The 19,508-nt window shown below is 45.9% G+C and overlaps 1 protein-coding gene across 4 annotated transcripts in view; it reads left to right on the forward strand.

The window, feature by feature from the left end:
- KCNQ2 (potassium voltage-gated channel subfamily Q member 2) overlaps positions 1 to 11,055 on the forward strand; it is a 75,043-nt gene extending 63,988 nt beyond the window's left edge. For all 4 annotated transcript variants that reach the window (XM_066561589.1, XM_066561590.1, XM_066561593.1 and 1 more), the window contains one exon: positions 546 to 11,055. In XM_066561589.1, coding sequence (XP_066417686.1) covers positions 546 to 1,253 — 708 coding nt within the window. In that variant the 3' untranslated portion in view covers positions 1,254 to 11,055. The remainder of the gene's footprint in view (positions 1 to 545) is intronic.
- The last annotated feature ends 8,453 nt before the right edge of the window (positions 11,056 to 19,508 follow it).

Below are 19,508 nucleotides of genomic sequence, written 5' to 3' on the forward strand. Positions count from 1 at the left end.
AAAGGCACTAAATGCCTTGGAAGCCTAAGTGCTACTTTCAAACCAGGCACTTTGAGTCTAGTTTAGTGAGCTTGTCAAAAGCCTGCATTATTTTTGAAGACAGCACATTGGTTTCTTTGCCACCACACTGGACACATTTCAAATGAGTCCCCGAGCCTGGCTGCTGGAGCTGCTGGCCTTGCTGAAGATTTAAAATCTTCCTAGAGCATAAGGCTGAGAAATCCCAATGGCCCTCTGAGCTCAGACAAGTGCAAAGTGAAGGAAGGAGCTGGAAGGGGCAAGTGTTCTCCTGCTTTTCTAGGACTTGGTGCGTGTCATAAAGATCAAAGGAGCATAAGGAAAATCCTGTTACAAGGGGGAGACTTAAACCCTTCTGAACAGGACAATTAAATATTCACTAAAAGCTTGAGATGCTGTGGGTCAGTGTAGGCAGAGGTGATCTATGAAGCCCAGCCCCACACTTGTGCCTGGATGGAAGTTGCTCATACTCAGGATGTTGATGTGCCTCAGCCTGCAGATAGTGCTGGAACTGTGGTGTTTTTCAGGTTCAGTCCATGGAGAAGAAGCTGGACTTCCTGGTGAACATCTACATGCAGCGGATGGGCATCCCACCAACGGAGACAGAGGCTTACTTTGGGTCCAAAGAACCAGACCCGGCCCCTCCCTACCACAGCCCCGAAGACAGCCGGGAGCACATCGACAAGAACGGCTGCATCATCAAGATCATCAGGTCCACCAGCTCCATGGGTCAGAAGAACTTCTCCGCCCCACCAGCCCCGAGCAACGCCTGCCCGCCCTCCACGTCGTGCCAGCGGCAGAGCCACGGCTCCTCTCCCATCGGGGACCCTGGCTCGCTGGTCCGGATCCCGCCTCCGCCCTCCCACGAGCGCTCCCTGTCCGCCTACAGCGGCGGGCACCGGGCGAGCAGCGCGGAGTACCTGAGGAACGAAGACATTACAACCAAACACCACGAGAGTGCCATGAGAGACAGCGACACGTCCATCTCCATCCCCTCGGTGGACCACGAGGAACTGGAGCGCTCTTTCAGCGGCTTTAGCATCTCCCAGTCCAAAGAGAATTTGGACATCCTTAACAACGGTTGCTATGCAGCCGTGGCCAAAATCAGACCGTACATTGCAGAAGGGGAGTCAGACACCGACTCTGACCTCTGCACACCCTGTGGTCCCCCCCCGAGGTCGGCCACGGGCGAGGGACCCTTCAGTGACATGGGCTGGTCAACCCCCCGGCAGTGAAGCCTCCCTGCAGCCGCCGAGCCGCGTCCCAGCGCTGGCAGCTGCCTGCTCCAGCTGTCCACATGTTGAACTTCTCAAGGAGATTGACAGCTAAGGTTTTCCTCTTTCTAGGACACCCTTAGCTGGCAGATACTTTCTTGCAGCTTACTCTGGGGGGGACAAGCAGGTCCGAGCCTGCACTTGTGGAAGAGGTCACGGTGACGAGCGAACTGGAGCCGTGAAGTCCAGATTTCTTTCATACTCTCTTTCTAAGATCATTAGGTGAAACTTTCATGGCGCAGAGTAGGCAATTTGCATTACTTGGGAATCTTCAGATATCAGGGCGGGAATAAATCAACCAGCCAGGGCTTTTGTAGATCACATTAACTGGTGGCTGACAAGTGTTAGGTGGGAATTGATATGTCATGGCAGGAGCTGATCACACCTCTAGGTGTTTTGGAGTCACAGACAGAATACGTGTCTGTTTCTGGCTTAGGTTTCAGGGTATGTGTAATAGTGAGGGGTTGTTACTCCGTGGTTCCTCATTAACTGTCAGGAAGGTGACATAATTCCAATATAATACATGGAAAATCCTTGGAGGAGAGGGATGGTGGCTGGGATATTTCCATGAGCAGCAGACGTGGCCTTAAGTGGGACTTGCCGGGGTACTGCTCTGAACCAGAGCAGTTTGGAAATGATCCCATCTTGGGAAAAACTCAGAAAATATGAGCTTGAGTGCAAGAAGAGGGACAATCCAGAGGGCAGAGAAATGAGACAGAGAAGGAGGACGAGACACTATGAGGATGGAATTTTATATTTTTAACCATGTATTATATTTAATTATCTCTCCTTCTGCTGGCAAGGGACTTGGGGGTGCTTTGAAAGCAAAGACGAACCAAAGGCAACCCCTCTGGAGGGCTGTCATGATCCCAAGCCATCCTCATGACCAGCAGCGCTGTTGGGGAGGCACAGCCACCAGGCAAAGGGAGAGGGTGGACATGCAGGATGCTGTGGTCCCTGCCTTGCTGTGAGTGAAGTGCTGAGCTCCATCCTCTGGAAGCCCTGTTGGTCAGAGTGGGCACTTTTCTTACAGTTTGCATCGTGCCTGAACACTTTATTGCACACACTATGCCCATGAAAATCTTTCCTTTCTTCTTCTGCCCTGCCAAGAACCTCACCCCCACATTCTCGGGACGTCCTTTGGTTTGTTTGGATCCCTCAAGCTGAGTTAAGAGGCTCTGCTTTCTTTCTTTCTTTCTTCATGGTCTTTCAGAAGCCTCTTGCCCGTGCTTGCCTGCAAGTTGTGCCAATCCCAGTCTGCTCCATTTCGTTGTGGAAGCACTTCCTTTTGGAAAGGTCATTGTGTGGTTACCAGGAACCTCAGCAGCTCCTTCAGCTGGGGGAAGGCAAGGGGAAAAGTGATGCTCCAAGTTTCTTTTGGGACCAAAACAAAGCCACAAAGTGATCCTTTACATGGATAAGTTGGTAGGGGTTTTTATTTGCAAGGGCATGGATCAGGAGCAGTTTGGTTTGGGATCTGTTTCCAGGGCTGGGACACCATCGCTGGCGTTGTGCCTCTGAACCTTGCTGCGCATCCACAGCCCAAATCCCACACGTGTTTTCTGCTGTGATTTCAAACCCTGTCTTTCCACATTTTCCCTGTGTCATATCAAGAGCCTGTTAAGGCTGTTTAGGTGACAACTTCATTTCTGTGTGGCCTTTGAGAGGCTGGACATTGATTTGCTTGGGGTGAAGGGAGACTCACAGCCTTTTCCTCTCCTCCTGTTTGCTTGACCAAACACAGCAACCAGGGGACACCCAGGATAATTTTGGCCTTAGGGAAGATGTGGGTGGAGTCTGACAACTTGCAGACAGGAAATAAAACCATTATTTTACTAGTGCCCAGGGCCAGCACACAGGTCTTATCATGGAATGAGGAAGGGGGAAGTATCTTCACAACTTTTCCTGCCATTTTTCACCATTCAGGAGGGGGAAAACCTTGTTCTTAGGGAGAAACTGGGCTTCCAGCCATGCTAGTTCTTTTCTTTCCCCTCTTGAACCATGTTTTTGTTAACTTCTGCAGTTTTTTCCCCTCTGTTTGTGCTCCAAAACTCCTCCTGGCTCCAGATTCCTTTGTGCAGAGTTAACGCAGCGATGCCCTTGACTTCCAAGCAGTGACAACTTTAAATGCCAAATGTCTGTAAATTGTGCAGATTTGCCTCTGGTGTATTCCAAAATGAGATCCTTTCTGCTAGAACAAGAAGTGTCAGCAGGTCCTAAATCAAATGTGTGGCCTGGGCTTTCTACCGACCACAAGAATGGAAATTGGATTTGCTGAGGCAAAAATCGACATTGCTCCAGCCAGCTGCTCACTGCAGATTTTGTCCAAATCAGAGATAAAAAAGATTTATTCTCTTCTTTGTTTGCAATTACTTTTCAAGTAATTGAAATTTGGCACAGAGGCTATGATATAGAGGCAGGAATGCCAGATGAGGATGAGGATGATGCCATGCAGTCCTACTGCAGCACAGGTGCATGACTGGTCTTCAGTGAGAGAATCACAGAATCATCCATTCACAGAACCACAGAATGGTTTGGGTGGAAAGGGACCTTAAAGCTCATCTTCAGGGGTTGCATAGGAAAAATTGAGTTTTTCCTCTTCAACTTCCTGCACTAGAATCTATAAAGATCTTTTGAATTGTATCTTGAAAAGTTGTTGGATTTGTCCCGTAATCAGTGATTGCAAAAACCTGGTGTTATACACATTTCACACAGAATTCACATAGAATTTTTCTTTGAAGGTATGAGAAGTATTTTTCTGTGGCGTCATATCAAAGAAAGTCTTACACACCTCCATGCACAACCATGCCATGAATCATTTCTCATTCATCCAGGCAAAACCCCATGCACTTTGGGGTTAACTTACACTAGAATTAGCTACAAATAACACTCATAATTTCCATGAAATTATTTAAGACTGCATAAATAATATCAGGTCCTGCTTGTTGCTTATTGACATAAATGATTTCATTCTTCCCCTAAATCACACTCCAATACTCTGTGAAAAGTCTTCCCTTCTAATCACTCAGCTCCCCCATGTCTGTACCACACATTCCTGGGGGCAGTCTCCTGCAAGAACCACCAGACTACAAGAAAATAAATCAGTTATGGGTTGCTGATAAGGCAGTCCTGATGACAAAGATCTTTAAAAGGCTGGGCAGGCAAACTTTGTCCCTCTGCTGAGCCTCTCTTGGGCTACTCTTTGCTTCCCTCTTCCTCCCAAATCTTACTCTGCAATTTTTGGAGGACAGAAACAAGTTCTAGACAATGCCAAGTGTGGACGGAGGAGTCCAAAGGGAGCTGAAGATGTGAAAGCCAAATTTCCAGCAGACCATCTTGAACTGCTCCATGGCTGCCCATGCCCACACTGGGCTCTGTGCCCAGAGCCTGCTTCCAGGTGTGTCTGTGCTGAATGTGAAGCCATGACCTCGGACCACAGCATGAGCTCTGGTCTCCAAGAAATTTCTGGTTTTTTGGTTTTTTTTCATAATCTGGGTCTAGGTCTGGAAAGAAATCCTGCAATTGGCCCACCCACGGGATGGAGCAATGCCTGGGGCTGGGACATGAAGTTTTTTGGTCCTTCAGGTCCAAGTGTGAGTTGAGGTGGTCTGAGGAGTTCTCTAAACAGGAGATGTGGCTGGAGATGTTGCAAGGTGGCCTTTCATAATGTGACCCCAAGACAGAGGAACAGCCATAAGTCAAATTTCCCAATATTTGGGAAGGGACTTTAATGTTACTCAAGTGCAGATTTTGTATGTGAATTTCCTTGTTGACCCATTTTCTTAACAACAATTTTTAAAGCCAAAAATATCAAGGAGCTTACCAAAACCAAACCTCTCACCCAGCTCAGAATGCTATTCTATTTCTTTAGACTGACTATGTAACAGATCAGATTTTCTAAAATTTGCATTTTGTTTCAAATGCTGCTTAATAGGTCCAAATAAATTTTGCAGGGTCATTGCTATTTATGGATAAATAGGTATATTTTTACATTTTTAATTGATTTTTTAAATTTTAAATTATGTGAATTTTTAGAAAAAGTTTGTATACTCTACCTGAGAAGCCAGAGCATCACCTCAGATACAAATGCTCCCAGATAATTGCCCAAGAGAAAAGAAAAACACCTTCACTCATACTTTTCCCAAGAGGGAGCCACTGGAAATGTCATTTTCCTGATATCCTCAGACCACCATGGTCACAGCAACATTATTGCTAAGACTAAAATGTAAGTACTAAAAGAGAAACTGAAATTCCTAAGGAATTTACCCAAAGTTGTCCCATACAAAGACCCTTAGCAGTGAGTATTTTGTTGGGAATGTTAAAAAGCCCAGGAGCAGGATAAGGATTTCTGTTTCTCCATCATGTGAACGCTCAGGCTGAATGAACCCTTAGCCTCCAACATTTTCTTCCCAACCCACAGCTGCATGCCCACATCCTCCCCATCCTCTCTCCATCACGGGTCAGCCTCTTCTGTTCTCATCAGCTTCCTTTTCCTGAGCCACAAACAAGGAAATCAGATACAAAAGCTCCTTCAGCTGCAGGTAGCATTGAGGAGAAGGCTGTGGGGAGGGCTGAGGGCAGCAGCCCCTCCGAGCCCTGCAGGGTCACTGCTGCTCAGAGGTGTAAAAGCAAACCCTTGCTTTTAGCACACAAACACCCCGACTTTTCTGCCTCGTGGAGCAAAACCCGCTCTGTGCAGGGGTGTGGGTTCACTGGTTTTTTTTTAACAATAACAATAGGGTGGGTTTTTAATAATAAGGATAATAATACTGCATAGGAATCTTCTTTAGTATATCTTAGTGTTTGATGCCCCAGTGACACAATACTGCTTGCCTTACCTTAGTGTCTAGAGGGAGAGGGGTCACACACCTTTTGATACACTATTAATCACGCTTTGAATTTAGGTAGCAGCAGGAACCTTTTTAACTTATGAATGTGCTTTCTGGACTATCTCACTGACTGTACTCTCAATTTTTGCCTGCTACTGCATGCAGCCTGAGATGAGTAGACAGCAATATGCTCCAGCTGTATCTGCACTCCCAGATTGCTGTAGTACCTGACAAGGTAAACATTGCCAAAAGCATCACCCTGGGGAGAGGCTGTGCTCCCAGGGAGCCACCTCGCAGGGTGCTGCGGTGCTTCTGTAGGTAACACTAATATACCAAGTGTCTTTCATGCTGCAACTGGTCATCCCCCCATCCCTCTGATACAGCATGCACAGACTCCATTTCTACTGCTTGTAACTACAGGGTAAAAAAAAACATGTTTGTACCTGTGGTTCCTTCAAATGTGTAAATGGGGAGGAGAAAATACGAATTGTATTGGCTGTGTGTCACAACCTCCTTTCCACCTGGATGCCTCTGAAAAAGAGCATCCCAGATAGCCCTTGCTGTGGGTTTGGAGGAGCAGGCAGTGCCAAGGATGGAGGCCTGGTCTTCATTTCAAAGATGCCATTTGAACCCACACATGTGGGACCTGCCATATGTCTGGTTTAATTCCTGTAGGATTCTCTCACCTGCATCCAGCCCTGGGGTGCTTTTGTGCCTGCAGCACAGCCCAAGGTGCAGGGGAGAGAGTGACTTCCAAACCTTGGAAGCCACTCTTTGGAAATTCCACCCACCCTTCTCTACAGCCTTGGTGGTCTCAGGCACCCTGGAACTGTGCCATAACCATTCCTCATGGAAGCATCTCTCGCTCTCCTTACAGAATGGCGCTGAGCTACATTTTCATCTCCATAAACATTTTGCCAGTGTTCTCCCCACTGCAATACCAGGCTGCCATGAGGCCTTCAGGGTTTGCCCATCTTGCTGGTGTTTGCAGTCTCTCCTATCTCTTGGCACTGCTGCCATGACTGAGTTTGACCCCAATTCCTCCCCTTCCTTGCCCAGACTATTTACCAGGGAAGCTGTAATGGCAGAACTCTGCTCTGAGACTTGGCCTGGCATCACCAGATGCACCAGAGAGCCTTTGTGTTTTGTTAGCATGACAGTTTTGCTTTTTATTGGCAATTTATTTGCTTCCTCATTGAGCCACCATGGCCTCAACACATCCCTGGTTTGTTCTGCTGAAGCTTTTCCATACGGGGATGGGGTCTGTGCTGTCTCTCTCTGCCCTCTGAGGGTTTGTCCTCGTGGCTTTAGCTGATTAAAGTGAAACAGGGATGAGGTCTGGCTCATGTTTTCTTGTCCAGGTGAACGTCTCTGAGGAGAGCTCACAGGCTCTACCAATGGAGATGTTTTGCTCCCTGAAGCCAGAGCTGTTTTCAAGAGCCTTGTCCCCTTTGGCAACCCACAGATGTGGCTGCGCATGCCAGGCTCCAGCTCGGTCATGGGGAGAGCTGGAAAGCAGCTGGTCCAAGCTGTGCTGTTTCCAAAGCTGCCAATGAACCTGGAAGCACTTTGCCCTCTCCTGATTCCTGTAAATACAGCTGCAGGTGGATTGTTCAAGCAGCATCTGTTTGCCTGGTTCTGAGAAACCACAAGGCTTTCCAAAGCTCAGTGCCAAGCCCAGGCTGGATTTCACCTGCAGCTATGCCTATAATTTTAGGGCAGGGTTAATGATTTCAGGTAGAAGCCATGCCAGAGCCTCCAGTTTGGATGGTTCTGACCCCAAAACAAGGCTGAATGTCATGCTGCCAGCAAAGCCTCTGCTGGAATTTCAGCTCCATTTGACACTGATGACTGTGGATGTGGAGAGATGCTCTTTTCTTCCCACTCCACACAAGAAAAGCTCAGCACAAGCCTTGCAAGCCACAACGGGAAAATACCTCCTTATTTTAACATGCCACGGGCACCTCCCTTTAGAGCAGCAGCAGCATTTCACAGTAATTGCTTAAACTTGACCAACACAGTGGCCATGATCCAGTGTTTTCCATATGCAGTGATGCTCATGAAAAGGATCAATCACAGGTGTGGATGTGGTTCTTTAGCCTCTCCACAAACACCGTGCTCAGCCTTGCTGAGAACCCGGACAAGCCATCAAGGCTGGTGACAGGTCTGCTCTGTCCTGCCTGCTTATTCACACTGGTCCAGCATCTTCCCTGGAGCTGGAGTTTCCCCATGCTCCTGTCAGCAGACAGGATGGAGACCTTTCTTTGTTGGTTACTCTTCCCTCCCCCCAAAACCCTGAAATTTGACATTTCTTCACTTTTTCTCAAAAAATTCACGCACAGTGTAGAATACCTGAGACTTTCAGGAACACCAAGACAAAACAAGATATAGCTGATAAATGAGAGAGATTTTGTTATTTTAAATCAAGAGCAGATTTTAAACATAGCTGCAGTTGCTGCGTGGTGTATCAAACGCTTTAGGAGATTCAAGAAATTATTCTTATAATGTTTCATTCTTTTATCAGTAATTCATATAGGTGGGTGCCACTGTTCTTATACAGCAACAACACTCCACACACTAAAACTATATTCCTGTTTCTCCAGTATAGACACTGTATTTATGAAACTTATCTTGCTTGGTGTCACTTTGGCACATTATCCACATGTACTGCACACAGATTGCACATTACATGCCATGTGCTGATAGGTATCTCTACATGTAATCAACCTATGTGCATTGGACAGACACCAAAGTGTCACCTGCCTGGTTTGTGATGTGACTCAACATAACTGGGAAAAAGGAAAAAATGAACATCCTGTTTTGTTAAGAAATTCACTGCATTTGAATGCTTCTTTAAACAGATTTTAGCGGGAAGCTAAAACACGAGATTGCCTCTGTGATGTTAATTAAAAAATACCTGAACAAAACAAACACACACAGCCCATAAATACTTAACAGCTACTGTATTCCTATATATTCTTCATTGCTATTCATCTGAACTGTAAATTCTGTACAGATTGAATGAAGCTCACAGTTTATCTTTGTCATAACCTGCAGGATAAAAGGACAACACAACTTTGGCTGCAGAAGCGTGTGCATGTGGTTTGAGTACATGCACCACGTGTGGCTGTGTGTGCATGTGGGTATGAACACGTGTGCACACGTGTTCTTTATCAAAACAGACAAAGCTGCATCTGAGATGCACAGGGGGGAAGAAAAGTTCTGTTTTGGAGGTGAGACAGTGGGTAAAATAAAACCAAATTACTTTTTCAATAATTTGTCTCGGTCAAAAAGGAAGATTTGCAGCGGGGATTGGTGTGTGTGACTGCCATCCCAAGGAGAAATCCCACTTCTGAAGGCAGCACAGCCCATGCAGCAGAGCGATGCAGTTCTTTGAGTGATAATTTCTTTGGCTTCCTTCCAAAAAAAGAAATATAATAGAGTGGCCAGTGCGAACTTCAAGTCCAAAAAGCCCATTCCTAAGATGAGTGGCCAAGCAGTTGTCCTGTGCCTTTGGAGATCCAAGGGCAAAGTCTTTTCATGCTGTGCCAGGGTGTCCCACGGCAGCGGTGCTGGCTGAGGGCAGTGCCAGGGTCTCCCACAAACCTACTGCCCAAGCAGAGGATCCCAGTGCCCCATGGCTCTTACCTTTGCCTACATTTAAAAAGCCCCTACGTAAGACATGTTTAAGAAAAGAAACATTAAAAGCCCATCTTTGATCTTAGAGTTATGGAAGAAAGGACCGCGTTATAACCAATAAATCTCATTTTCTGAGCAGATCAGCCCACAGACTCAAATAGCCCCTATACAGAGATTTCACCAGCCTCACCAAATAAATCATGCTCTAGGACTGAATTTTGCCAATATTTTCACAGATACAAGATTTATATTGGGTAGAGCTTACCCTTCAGTGTTTAATCTAAATAAACAAAGGCACGAAGAGGAAACTTTTCTGGTTTAATACTGCTGGATGCCTTGAATAAATAGTAATCAAATTTTTGCATTGGCCTGAAATTCATCTCTGGGTCCAAAGTTCTCAGCTGTAAGAGCTGCTTCAGCCCTGAACAGTTACTGAGCAAAGGGTACATCCATTTCTGGAGTGTGTTGCCGCTTCCCTGAGATACCTTGACACTCCCATGGTTTGTAACAGCACCTGGCTCATTTGGCCTTACCTGGGCTAAAAATGGTTCACGTTTTTGTCCTGACAGTGAGAGCTGAGAGCTGAATTTCCCGCCGGGAAGCGCCGGGGCTGGGCTGAGCCGGGAAGTTTGGTTGTCCTTTAGAAAGCAAAGACAGCTGCTGCTTTGCTTCCTTTCATTTGCTCTGTTGCCTTGGCTTTCTTGCACTTTCGTTTCATCTCCAAAGAATCTCTCATAATGCCTTTGGTACTTATGTACAATTTGAAAACATTTTGTATGTATGGAATGAGACACACTTTTCTCTTGTAAAATAGCAATCGGATTTTCTTTTCTCTCTTCTTCTTTTTCTTTTTTTTTTCTTTCTTTCTGTTGGTGAATGTGTAATTTCCTCTGTACATTTCAATCATGACTTTGTGCAATGTACATTTTATAGGGACAGGTGCCAAGGGAAGGACCTGTAGTTTTCCTAAGGGACTGGCTAGAAGCTGACAGACAGTCATACATGGTTTTACATGAGCACCGTGGAAAAGCAACGTAGCCCAGACTTTTACACTGAAGCACTGAGCGTGGGTCAGCTTGTACCTTCACAGGAATGACTGTGGCAGCTGCAAAACTCTTATTGTGTGGTGTGAAAAGCAACAGTGACGGTTGCAACTGGAAGGGAAATGGAGGAAAATTAAATAATCACAATCATTAATTTAAGCCTCGAAGCATCAGAATGGAAAATTTGCATTCAGTAAAAATACCAGAGATTTAACCTTCATGAGATGAAATACACATTTATTTTTCTTTGCACTTCTTCTGCTCTCTTTGTTTCTTTATTTGCGGGAATTTCTTGGTATTTTGGGGACGTATTTAATGGCTGATGAAGAGAAGAGAAATCGGGACCTGACTTCCTGACATTAAACCTCCACACATTTTCATTTCCAATGTTAGAATATATTTCTCTTTCTCATGTATAAAATCAAGCTCATAAATCTCAGATGCCCTTAGTTACAAGGACACTGCCCTTCAGAGTCCTTTAACAATATTGACTCTCTTAAGGTTCAACATCAACCACATCCTGGCAGATAAAAGATGGTTACTGAAGCCTTTCACCCCCTGAGCCAGCTCCTTATCACCCTGCTAAAAATGGAGGTTGGTGTCATTGAGGTTCAGAGCCAAGAAATGGCACTGGCAAGGGAGTTACCCATGAGTTACTTTGCTGACCAGGCATCAGCTCTAAATCAAAAAAGGTGGATTTTGGAGCACTGTCTAGGAGTGAAGTGGATTGACTGACAGTATTTCCTGTAGTGATCTTGGCTGAATAAACAGCAGTTCCATTTTGTAAGTGAAGAGGAAAATAAAATCCCTCCATGCTGATATTTTTTTCCAGAATGATGCAGCATGAGAATCTGCCTGATCCAGGGCCTGGGTTTTAGAAAGCCTGCCAGTCATCTGGGCAAGGCAGTGGCAGAGGCTTGGCAGAATGAACAGTGTGCCCAGGCACAGCAGCTCCTGCTAGTGCCAGAGCCCTTGGCTGGGAGCCTCCAGCAGCTCCATCCTCCCCAGAGCTATTAGAGAAGCCCAGGTGTGAGCATTTCCCAATGGATACAGCACTCTGAGTGGGCTCCAACAGCATCATTATATTTTCTCTCATTAGGTTTCACACCAGTGAGATAAACAGGAAAATTCTCAGCTTGCTGAGGCACATTCCCCAGTTGTCTGCACAGGATTATGAGCTGCATCCAAACACTGTCCTGCTGCATCCCACTGGGATTCGGGAGGAGCCAGACGTGGCACCTGCTGTGCCAGAGCAGAGCTGCCAAGCAGACCTGCAGCCTTTTCTCACACATTTGCCAAGCCAAGAGAGGAGACCAGCAGGAGGAAGCATTGCTTTTCCTCGGGTATTGGCCTCCTGATTGTCTGGAAAAATCAGGAAGGCCCTTTCCCTGCAGCAGAAGTAAATATTGGAGTCTCAGAAAAAAAAAATAAAATTATATGAATAGAAACTATTTACATCCCTTAGGAGAGCAGTTGCTATCATAGGAACACATCTACCTGTCTCCTCACAGATAAAGCTCCTCAAGGGAAACTGATTTTTACTCAAACTATTTGCCCTCAGTGTTGTTCAGCTCTTGGCCCATCAGGATGCTGGGAGCTGGGTCGCAGGGAGCTGTGATAACAACCTTCAGCAACTAAGCCATGATCCTCTGCAACTTCACAGCCCCCTGACTCTAACTAAATCTCAAAATTTGAGTAAAAGTGGTTTTTCCAAATTAGCACAGTTATTTGGAATTGTATTTGCAGTGGCAGAGTCCGAAGTTCTGCAGGATGAACTCATTGCCAAAAACTCTGCTGTGCTCTGCTCCTAAGCAGAATCCCAGTCTGGGTATTTTTTTGCCTTTGCTGATTAATTAAACCATTTACTCCCCTTGAAAATTAAAGGAACATTTCTTCCTTATTCACTGGAGGGGTAAGAAGGTGTTGCAAGATTAAGAAGCAGTTCGTAAAACCTCAGTCCTACTTTTGGGCACTGTGTTTAAGACACTTCTCAGTCCAAGGTGAAAAAAAAGCCAACCCCAGCTTTTGATCCTGATAACACCTGACTCCAGCATTTTGATTTCAATCTCAGGGTGGGCAGAAACCTTTTTCCTTTAGGAAGCTGTGCAATAACTCAGTGGCAGAATGGTGAATGAAATCTCTCTGATCCATTAAATGCTACTCCAGCTCTGCTCTGGGGTATAATTTACCCTTATTACTTTCTTGGCAGCTGTTTCCTGTTTCCTGATGAAACCCTTTTTCCATCAATAGTAATTTAATGGTGGTTTTGGGCATAAAGTGTCTTTCTGGAAAGAGAAACCATTTTCAGCAAGGTGGTCACTCTCTTTCATATAAAGAAGCTAATAATACATAGTTAAAGAGAAAGGCAGACAGAAATTGAAGTGGAAGGAAAAACGAATGGGACACACTTTAAAGGATTATGTAATTTGGCATGAATAAGGGATTCAGTGAATAATGGAACATGAGACTTTTCATACAAAACTCATGAGCAAATATTTTATCTCCTTGCTCTTGAAGGACTGTTAGCATGAGGAAAGTCAGGAGGAGGTTTTGGACACAGCTAAAAAGCTGATAAGATTGCTCTTCACACCATGGTTATTGAAGAAAACAAACAAATGTCCCTGAGCTCCTCTTTCCACTTTGGATTTCAGAGATTTCTTAGCTTCAGTTGAGCTAGTCCCAGACATTCCCAAATGTTCTAAGAGGCACTGACACACTTTATCTCTCCAAATTTCTAGTATCAAAAATGAGTAGAAATTCCTGCTGTTTCTTTTTCTCCCTCTCTCACTAGTCAGCACTGGTGTGGGGGTTTTGTTATACTGACACATCTTTCATTTTTGTGGCTTTCTGCTCCATGCCTTTTTGAGCACAAAAGCAGTGCATGGGTTTGGGACTGCTTCTCCAAACTAAATAAAAACTACAGTTGCTGTGCCTTTCAGGTCCTGATTTCATCTTAAAGAGTAAATGCTAAAATATTATTTAATAGTTGACCTTTTCCTGGCTCAGCTGAAGCTTTCACTGAAATCAGAGTAGGAAGAAGCCAGTGAATATAAACCAATGAATACACTTTTTTTAACTGAGTGGTTAAACCAAACAGCAGCAAGGCACAACAGATGAACTGGGAAAACTGGTGTCACCCCTTGTGCTCTTCATCAGTGGAGCATCATTAGGGCAGGTGCTGGAGTGGCTCAAAGCTGAAATTTCCCCTCCAGCCCATCCTGCAGAAAAGCTGGAGCTGCTCCCTGGGGGAGGGAGGTGAGCAGCCCTCCGTGGAGCTGGACCCTAGAGGGCAGAAGGCGCTTGCTGCTGAGCTGGAAACCACCCACGGCTGCACAGCATCCCCTCGGTGGAGCATCCTCATTCCCTCCCTGCTCCAGCTGAGCTCCTGGCTCCTGCAGAGCCCAGGAATCCACATTCCTGCTGCTGATTACAGCCAGGCACCAACTCCACAAACACACTGAGGACTTCCAGGCAGGCATCACAACCAGCTGCCTTGGAGCTGCTTTTCTGGGGAGAAGCAGGAGGGTGCTCCCAGAATTGAACAAACACACAGGCTGTGCCCCAGGCCACCTCGGCCGCTCAAAGCATCTGGATTTCATTTCTCCTAAATAAGGGAAGAAAGCAGACAAATTTGGGGTCTTCCCTGATTTAACAAGTCTCCCTTAGGATGTCTCACCCTTGTTTTTTTACAGAGTGGAAACAGCGCTGCTGGCAAAAATAAAGGCATTCAGTAAAACTGGGTTCCTAAATGGGGCAAACCACGTTTGCTTGTAAGGAATGGGGTGCTCTGTGAAGTGGGAAAAGCTGCTGTGTGGGAAGAAGCAGAGACAGGAATATTAATGTTTCCTGGCCTCTTGCCCTTTAAGCTAAGGATGGGAGGAGAAGAAACATTATTTAGGTTTTATTACATGATTTATTGATAGCATAGAATATATTATTCAAGGCTTCCTTCTCATCTGAGGTCTGCAGGCTTTTTGTTCAGCATGGCAGGAAGGGCTGGGGTGGGCGGAGATCCTGTCTTGTTTTCCCCATCTCAGCCACATCCCTGCAAGTATTTCCATGGTAAAAGAAGGAATTTTAGATTAAAGCCTTGTGAGAAAGCAGCCTCGCTGGTGTGCCAAGCTGTGCAGCCACGAGCCTCTCCCCAGCAGAGGGTGCAGGAGCTTTATTTCCAGAGTGCTGTTTAATTTGAGCTGCAGTTTAATTTGAGCTGCAGTTTAATTTGTTAATGCAGTGTTGGTAAGCTGACCCTGAGTTCTTTCACCTGCATTGTGTCCTGCAGATTACAGAGACTGTGCTCACCTCATCCACACCCACAGGTTTGTCCTGTGAGAAAGGAGCTGCCACACGGGTTCAGGTGTGTTTCAGCTGGAGGGATAACTGCACTGTTTCTCCCCATCCTGCACAATTGCAGGCTGTCCTGTGTGCAGCAGAGCTATTTAGCTAATGGACACAGGGTTCCTAGGAGATGTATGGCCCTTTGTAAAGCCCTGCTATGATTGCTCTGCATTACTCATAAAAGGCAAAGGTGCAATTCGTCTTCCACCGCAGCCTGGAAGCCTTTGGGACCAGCTGAAGAGCTGATTTACTTCATCCTTTCCTAATGAAGAGAGGGTTGGGAGGCTGAAGCTGGCCTTTGAAGGAGATGCTCTGTGATGGATATTGATAGGGAGAGTGTTCAATAGAGAAATGGGGTGGCTGAGGGAGGAATAAAGGCAGAATAAAGGTCTGCAAATCAAATTTCTGCAGCTGTGAAGCGGGTGAGGTGGCGTTACACAAAATGCAGAAAAAGCTGCTTTCATGGGCTGCAGTTTAGCAAACGTGGGATAAACACCACTGGTTCTGCAGAAATATGAGCTCTTCAGGAATCCCATTTCCCCATAGCATCCCAAACTTTGACAGAGCAACCTGTGCACTCACATGGAGGCTTGGGACACACAGGGACAGGGTGAAGGCTCCTGCTGCTGTCCAGTGGCTGAGGATTAGCTCAGAGGAGGCACCAAAAACACCAATATCACCAGCACAAAGTTCAGAAGCATTTGATAATATTATCTGCCACATTATGGGGTTGTGTAGGAGTAAATCTTAAATGGGCTTTTCAGCACATTGCCTGCAAAATGGGAATTTTGATCAAAGTGACTGAATCTCAAAGCTGCACCTCAATCATCCCAGGTGAATGAGGACCTGGAGAAACAAAAAAGCAAGCAAGGAACTTTTCAATTCCTTTAATTTACAAGATTTCCAGTTCCCAGGAACCACCAGTACCAATGGATGGGATGAAAGCTCAGTCCTGTGCTGTGAAAAGAGAAAATTCCTTTAAACTGTCAGTGCATGGATGTGCCAGGTGCTGATCTTTACTCAGCATTCACCCTCTTGCTGTACAAGGAAGAAATGAGAGTCACTGAAAGGAAGGATCCAGCTGAGGAATGAAAGAGAAGCCAACCTTGGCTTGCAAAGATAAATCCTGCTCCTTAATACAGCATTGCTGCAGAGCCTCTTGTTCCCGCCCTGCTTCCAAGCAGAAAGGGTTTGATTCCCAAAGCCTGTTTTCTCCTTCAGTCTTCACAGATATTGATCTGTATGAAAATGGATTTTAGAAGGAGGGAGAAAACAGCCCCATGACCTCCACATTTTTTCAGCAGTCAGAGTCACTTGAAAAATATCTTGATTATAGCTTGGCAATTTTCTCAGGCTGGGCAGCTGATGTAGGCAGGAGAGTGCCACAGGCAGCAGAATTTGCCTCTGTAGTCTGAACAAAGATTTATTCCAGTGGAGATTTTGTCCAGTTCGGCCCTTTTGAAGCAGACTCCAGGTAAGTGGTTTTCTGAACATTGTTCTCTTTGGCTGCTGCTCAGCGGGTGCAGCCCCACCAGAGCTGTTTGCATTTATGGGAGAGCTGGTGAGGGCCTCATCACCCCCACCCAGACCTGCTCCTCTCATCCACAGCCCGTGGGACTCCCAGCACCCCTCCCAGGACCACACATCTGGGCTCCAGTGTCACACGGGACCTGTGGATGCTCCCAGGCACTGCTCACATCCCCCTGATAAACCACACACATCTTCCCAGGCACTGGGGCCTGCAGGGAACCACAGGACAAGGGCAGGGACTGGAACTTCAGTGGCCATGACTGAGCATAAACAGAGTTTTGGATTGCTACAGTGAAGGCACCTGATAAAGCCAGACCCTGCTGAAGGCAGCACACAGAGCTTTGCTCATATGGTTTTGGAAAAAGTCCTAAAACTTTTCTGTTTATGGATGTTGTATTAGTATGAGGTCGGAGAAATTTCCAGGCATCTCACAGATGAGGTGGCAGATGGGATTGATGCCTGATTTCTAGAAATCCTTGCTCTTGTGGGTCCCTGAACTGTAGTTTTCATTTCTGTGCAAGGTATGATTTATGCTAAGAAAAAAAAAGAATAAAAGAGAGCAACTTCTACAGAGGAAAAGAGAGGTTCTGTTCTCTTGCCTTTGGGTAAAGTATCTGCAGTAATGTTGGCAAAATAAAAGGAAAAACGAGGTTTTGTTTTTCATGGACATATGGACAGAGAGCCAGAGAGCTTGTGAAGAAAGCTCCAAAGTGACCCTGACCTCTCCCTCCTGGGCAGAGATTTCTCCTTGCCTGGGGCTTGTTAGGAGGATCTGCTCTCTTCTCAAGGAATTTAAAAAGCATTTAATGAGTTCCCTGCTTGGAAATCAAAAGCCAAGATAACAGCACCGCAGTCTACTCTTCAACATCTCCAGTGTTTTCTCCCTCTCTGGAGCAGTAAAGGCAGGCATAGAAAATAAATAAATATCTTCAATATTCCTAAAACCTCCAGCCATCAGTTTTGTGCACATTCAAGGCAGCTTTCCTTGGGGTCTGCACAGGGACAGCCACTGAGAGAAATGCTCTCATTAATCCCCCATGGAGAGAAGACTCAGAGAAGCTCTGAAATCTCCTTCAGAAGTTGAGAGCCCCTGGTTTTTGCCTTCTGTAGAGCTGCAGATGCAGAGTCCTGGCCCATTCCTGTCATGCCACTATTTGCTGAGTGAATTAAAAGTCTGTGCTTATCAAAGGCACACAAAACAAGTGTTATCTCTGTAATTAGACTGTTAAAACCACAGCACAAGTTACAATTTCTCATGATAATTAAATAGTTCATTAGCATAAGTCCATCAAGAACAGATTTTTTAAATAATTGGTTTAGATTTTGAGCTAACATCTGCTTTGATTATTAGCTCTTGGACACTTTGGTTTTAATTGGACAATTTAAAGAAAATGTTATCCAGTGCCTCTGGTCTTCCTTCAACAAAAAATTTCTTTTAAAAGAAGAGTTCAGTGAAAGTTTGCCTCTCTGTAAAGAAATGTGCGTGGGTAAAACAGTCTGTAATAACAGCAGTTACTGCTATTCTTAACTGTAATGGTGGCCAGGACACAAAATTTTTAAAAAGTGAAACTGGGTAGTATTTTCGAAAGGATTACTTCCCATCCTCTAGATCTGAGCACAATGCCCTGGAGGAACCCAAGCATCTTGCAAATCACAGTTTCTTCAGGTGCTGGAGATGCTGTTGCACCTGGGGTTTTATATTTTAAAGTGACTCAGAGACATTTCTGGGGGGGTCCCAGCCCAGGAGCTGTACAGCTGCCTGCCCCTGGGCTGTGCTGGCAGAAAACCCATCACAGTCTGCAGAGCCAGGGACAGAGAGACAGAGTGAGCTGCTAGAAATGGCCCATGAAGCTTTCTGTTACAGAGAATGGATCACATGCACAGAACACCAATTTGGAGAGACAGAAATACACAGCAGATGGAGGAGACCTGTTTGTGCCAGAGCAGAACTTGGCAAGGGGTGGCTGAAGCTGTTGAGGTAACATCAGCTTCTGTTTCCTTGGAAAGCTCAGTGAATTTTTTTTTTAACCTGAAATCCTGTTGGAAAAAAAATAACAATGTGAGAAAAACAGATTTTACAGCACATGAGGGAGAAGTATCAGGTCACAGGCTGAGAGAAGACCCTTGAATCCTCCTCTTCCAGAACAATGTCAATCCTGGCCCATCCCTGGTGCTTCGCCTCCTGCTTTTCAAACTCCAGCCTTTGGCATTGCCAGACACCTCCTGTTCTGCTGCTGCTGTTCAGCAAGTTGGCATCAGGCTCTCAAATCCTCCTCTCACTGCCTCCAGAATCTTGGACCATCTTCTCCCCAGTTCTGCTGTTCCAATCCCACCTGGGGACCCCTCATCCTCCCAGGCCTCCCACAAAGGTCTCTCACAGGAGCTCACAGCTCTCCCAGCTCACAGCTGCCATGGAAATGATTACAGAACCTGTCCAGACAACTTCTCCCCTTCCAGCCCAGATTTCTGGAAATAGCAACCTGCTCACATTTGGACACCTTGGCTGATATGAGGCAGAGGAAGCCTCTAGAACACTTTCCCTGACATTCAGAGCTGCTATTTTTTAATGCAAACTGTTGCCTTGGTATTTGCATTTGAAATGGGCTTGCATTTCCTTAACTCTGGTGCCACCCCCTCGGCAGAGGAGAGACTCTGTGGTTTTACAGGAGCATCTGAGGCACCAGCTTGGCTCTGAGACCTTTGCTTGTGCCCCCAGGATGTGCAGACCTGGAAACACCCCACTGAAATGTTGCTGCAGCCCTTGGCACTGCCAAGAGTCACCCCAACAGGCAAATCCCAGTCCTCACAAACCAGTCCTGGCACATTCTCTATTCCAA

Source organism: Molothrus aeneus, chromosome 17 (assembly GCF_037042795.1).
Source record: "Molothrus aeneus isolate 106 chromosome 17, BPBGC_Maene_1.0, whole genome shotgun sequence".
Lineage (NCBI taxonomy): Eukaryota > Metazoa > Chordata > Aves > Passeriformes > Icteridae > Molothrus > Molothrus aeneus.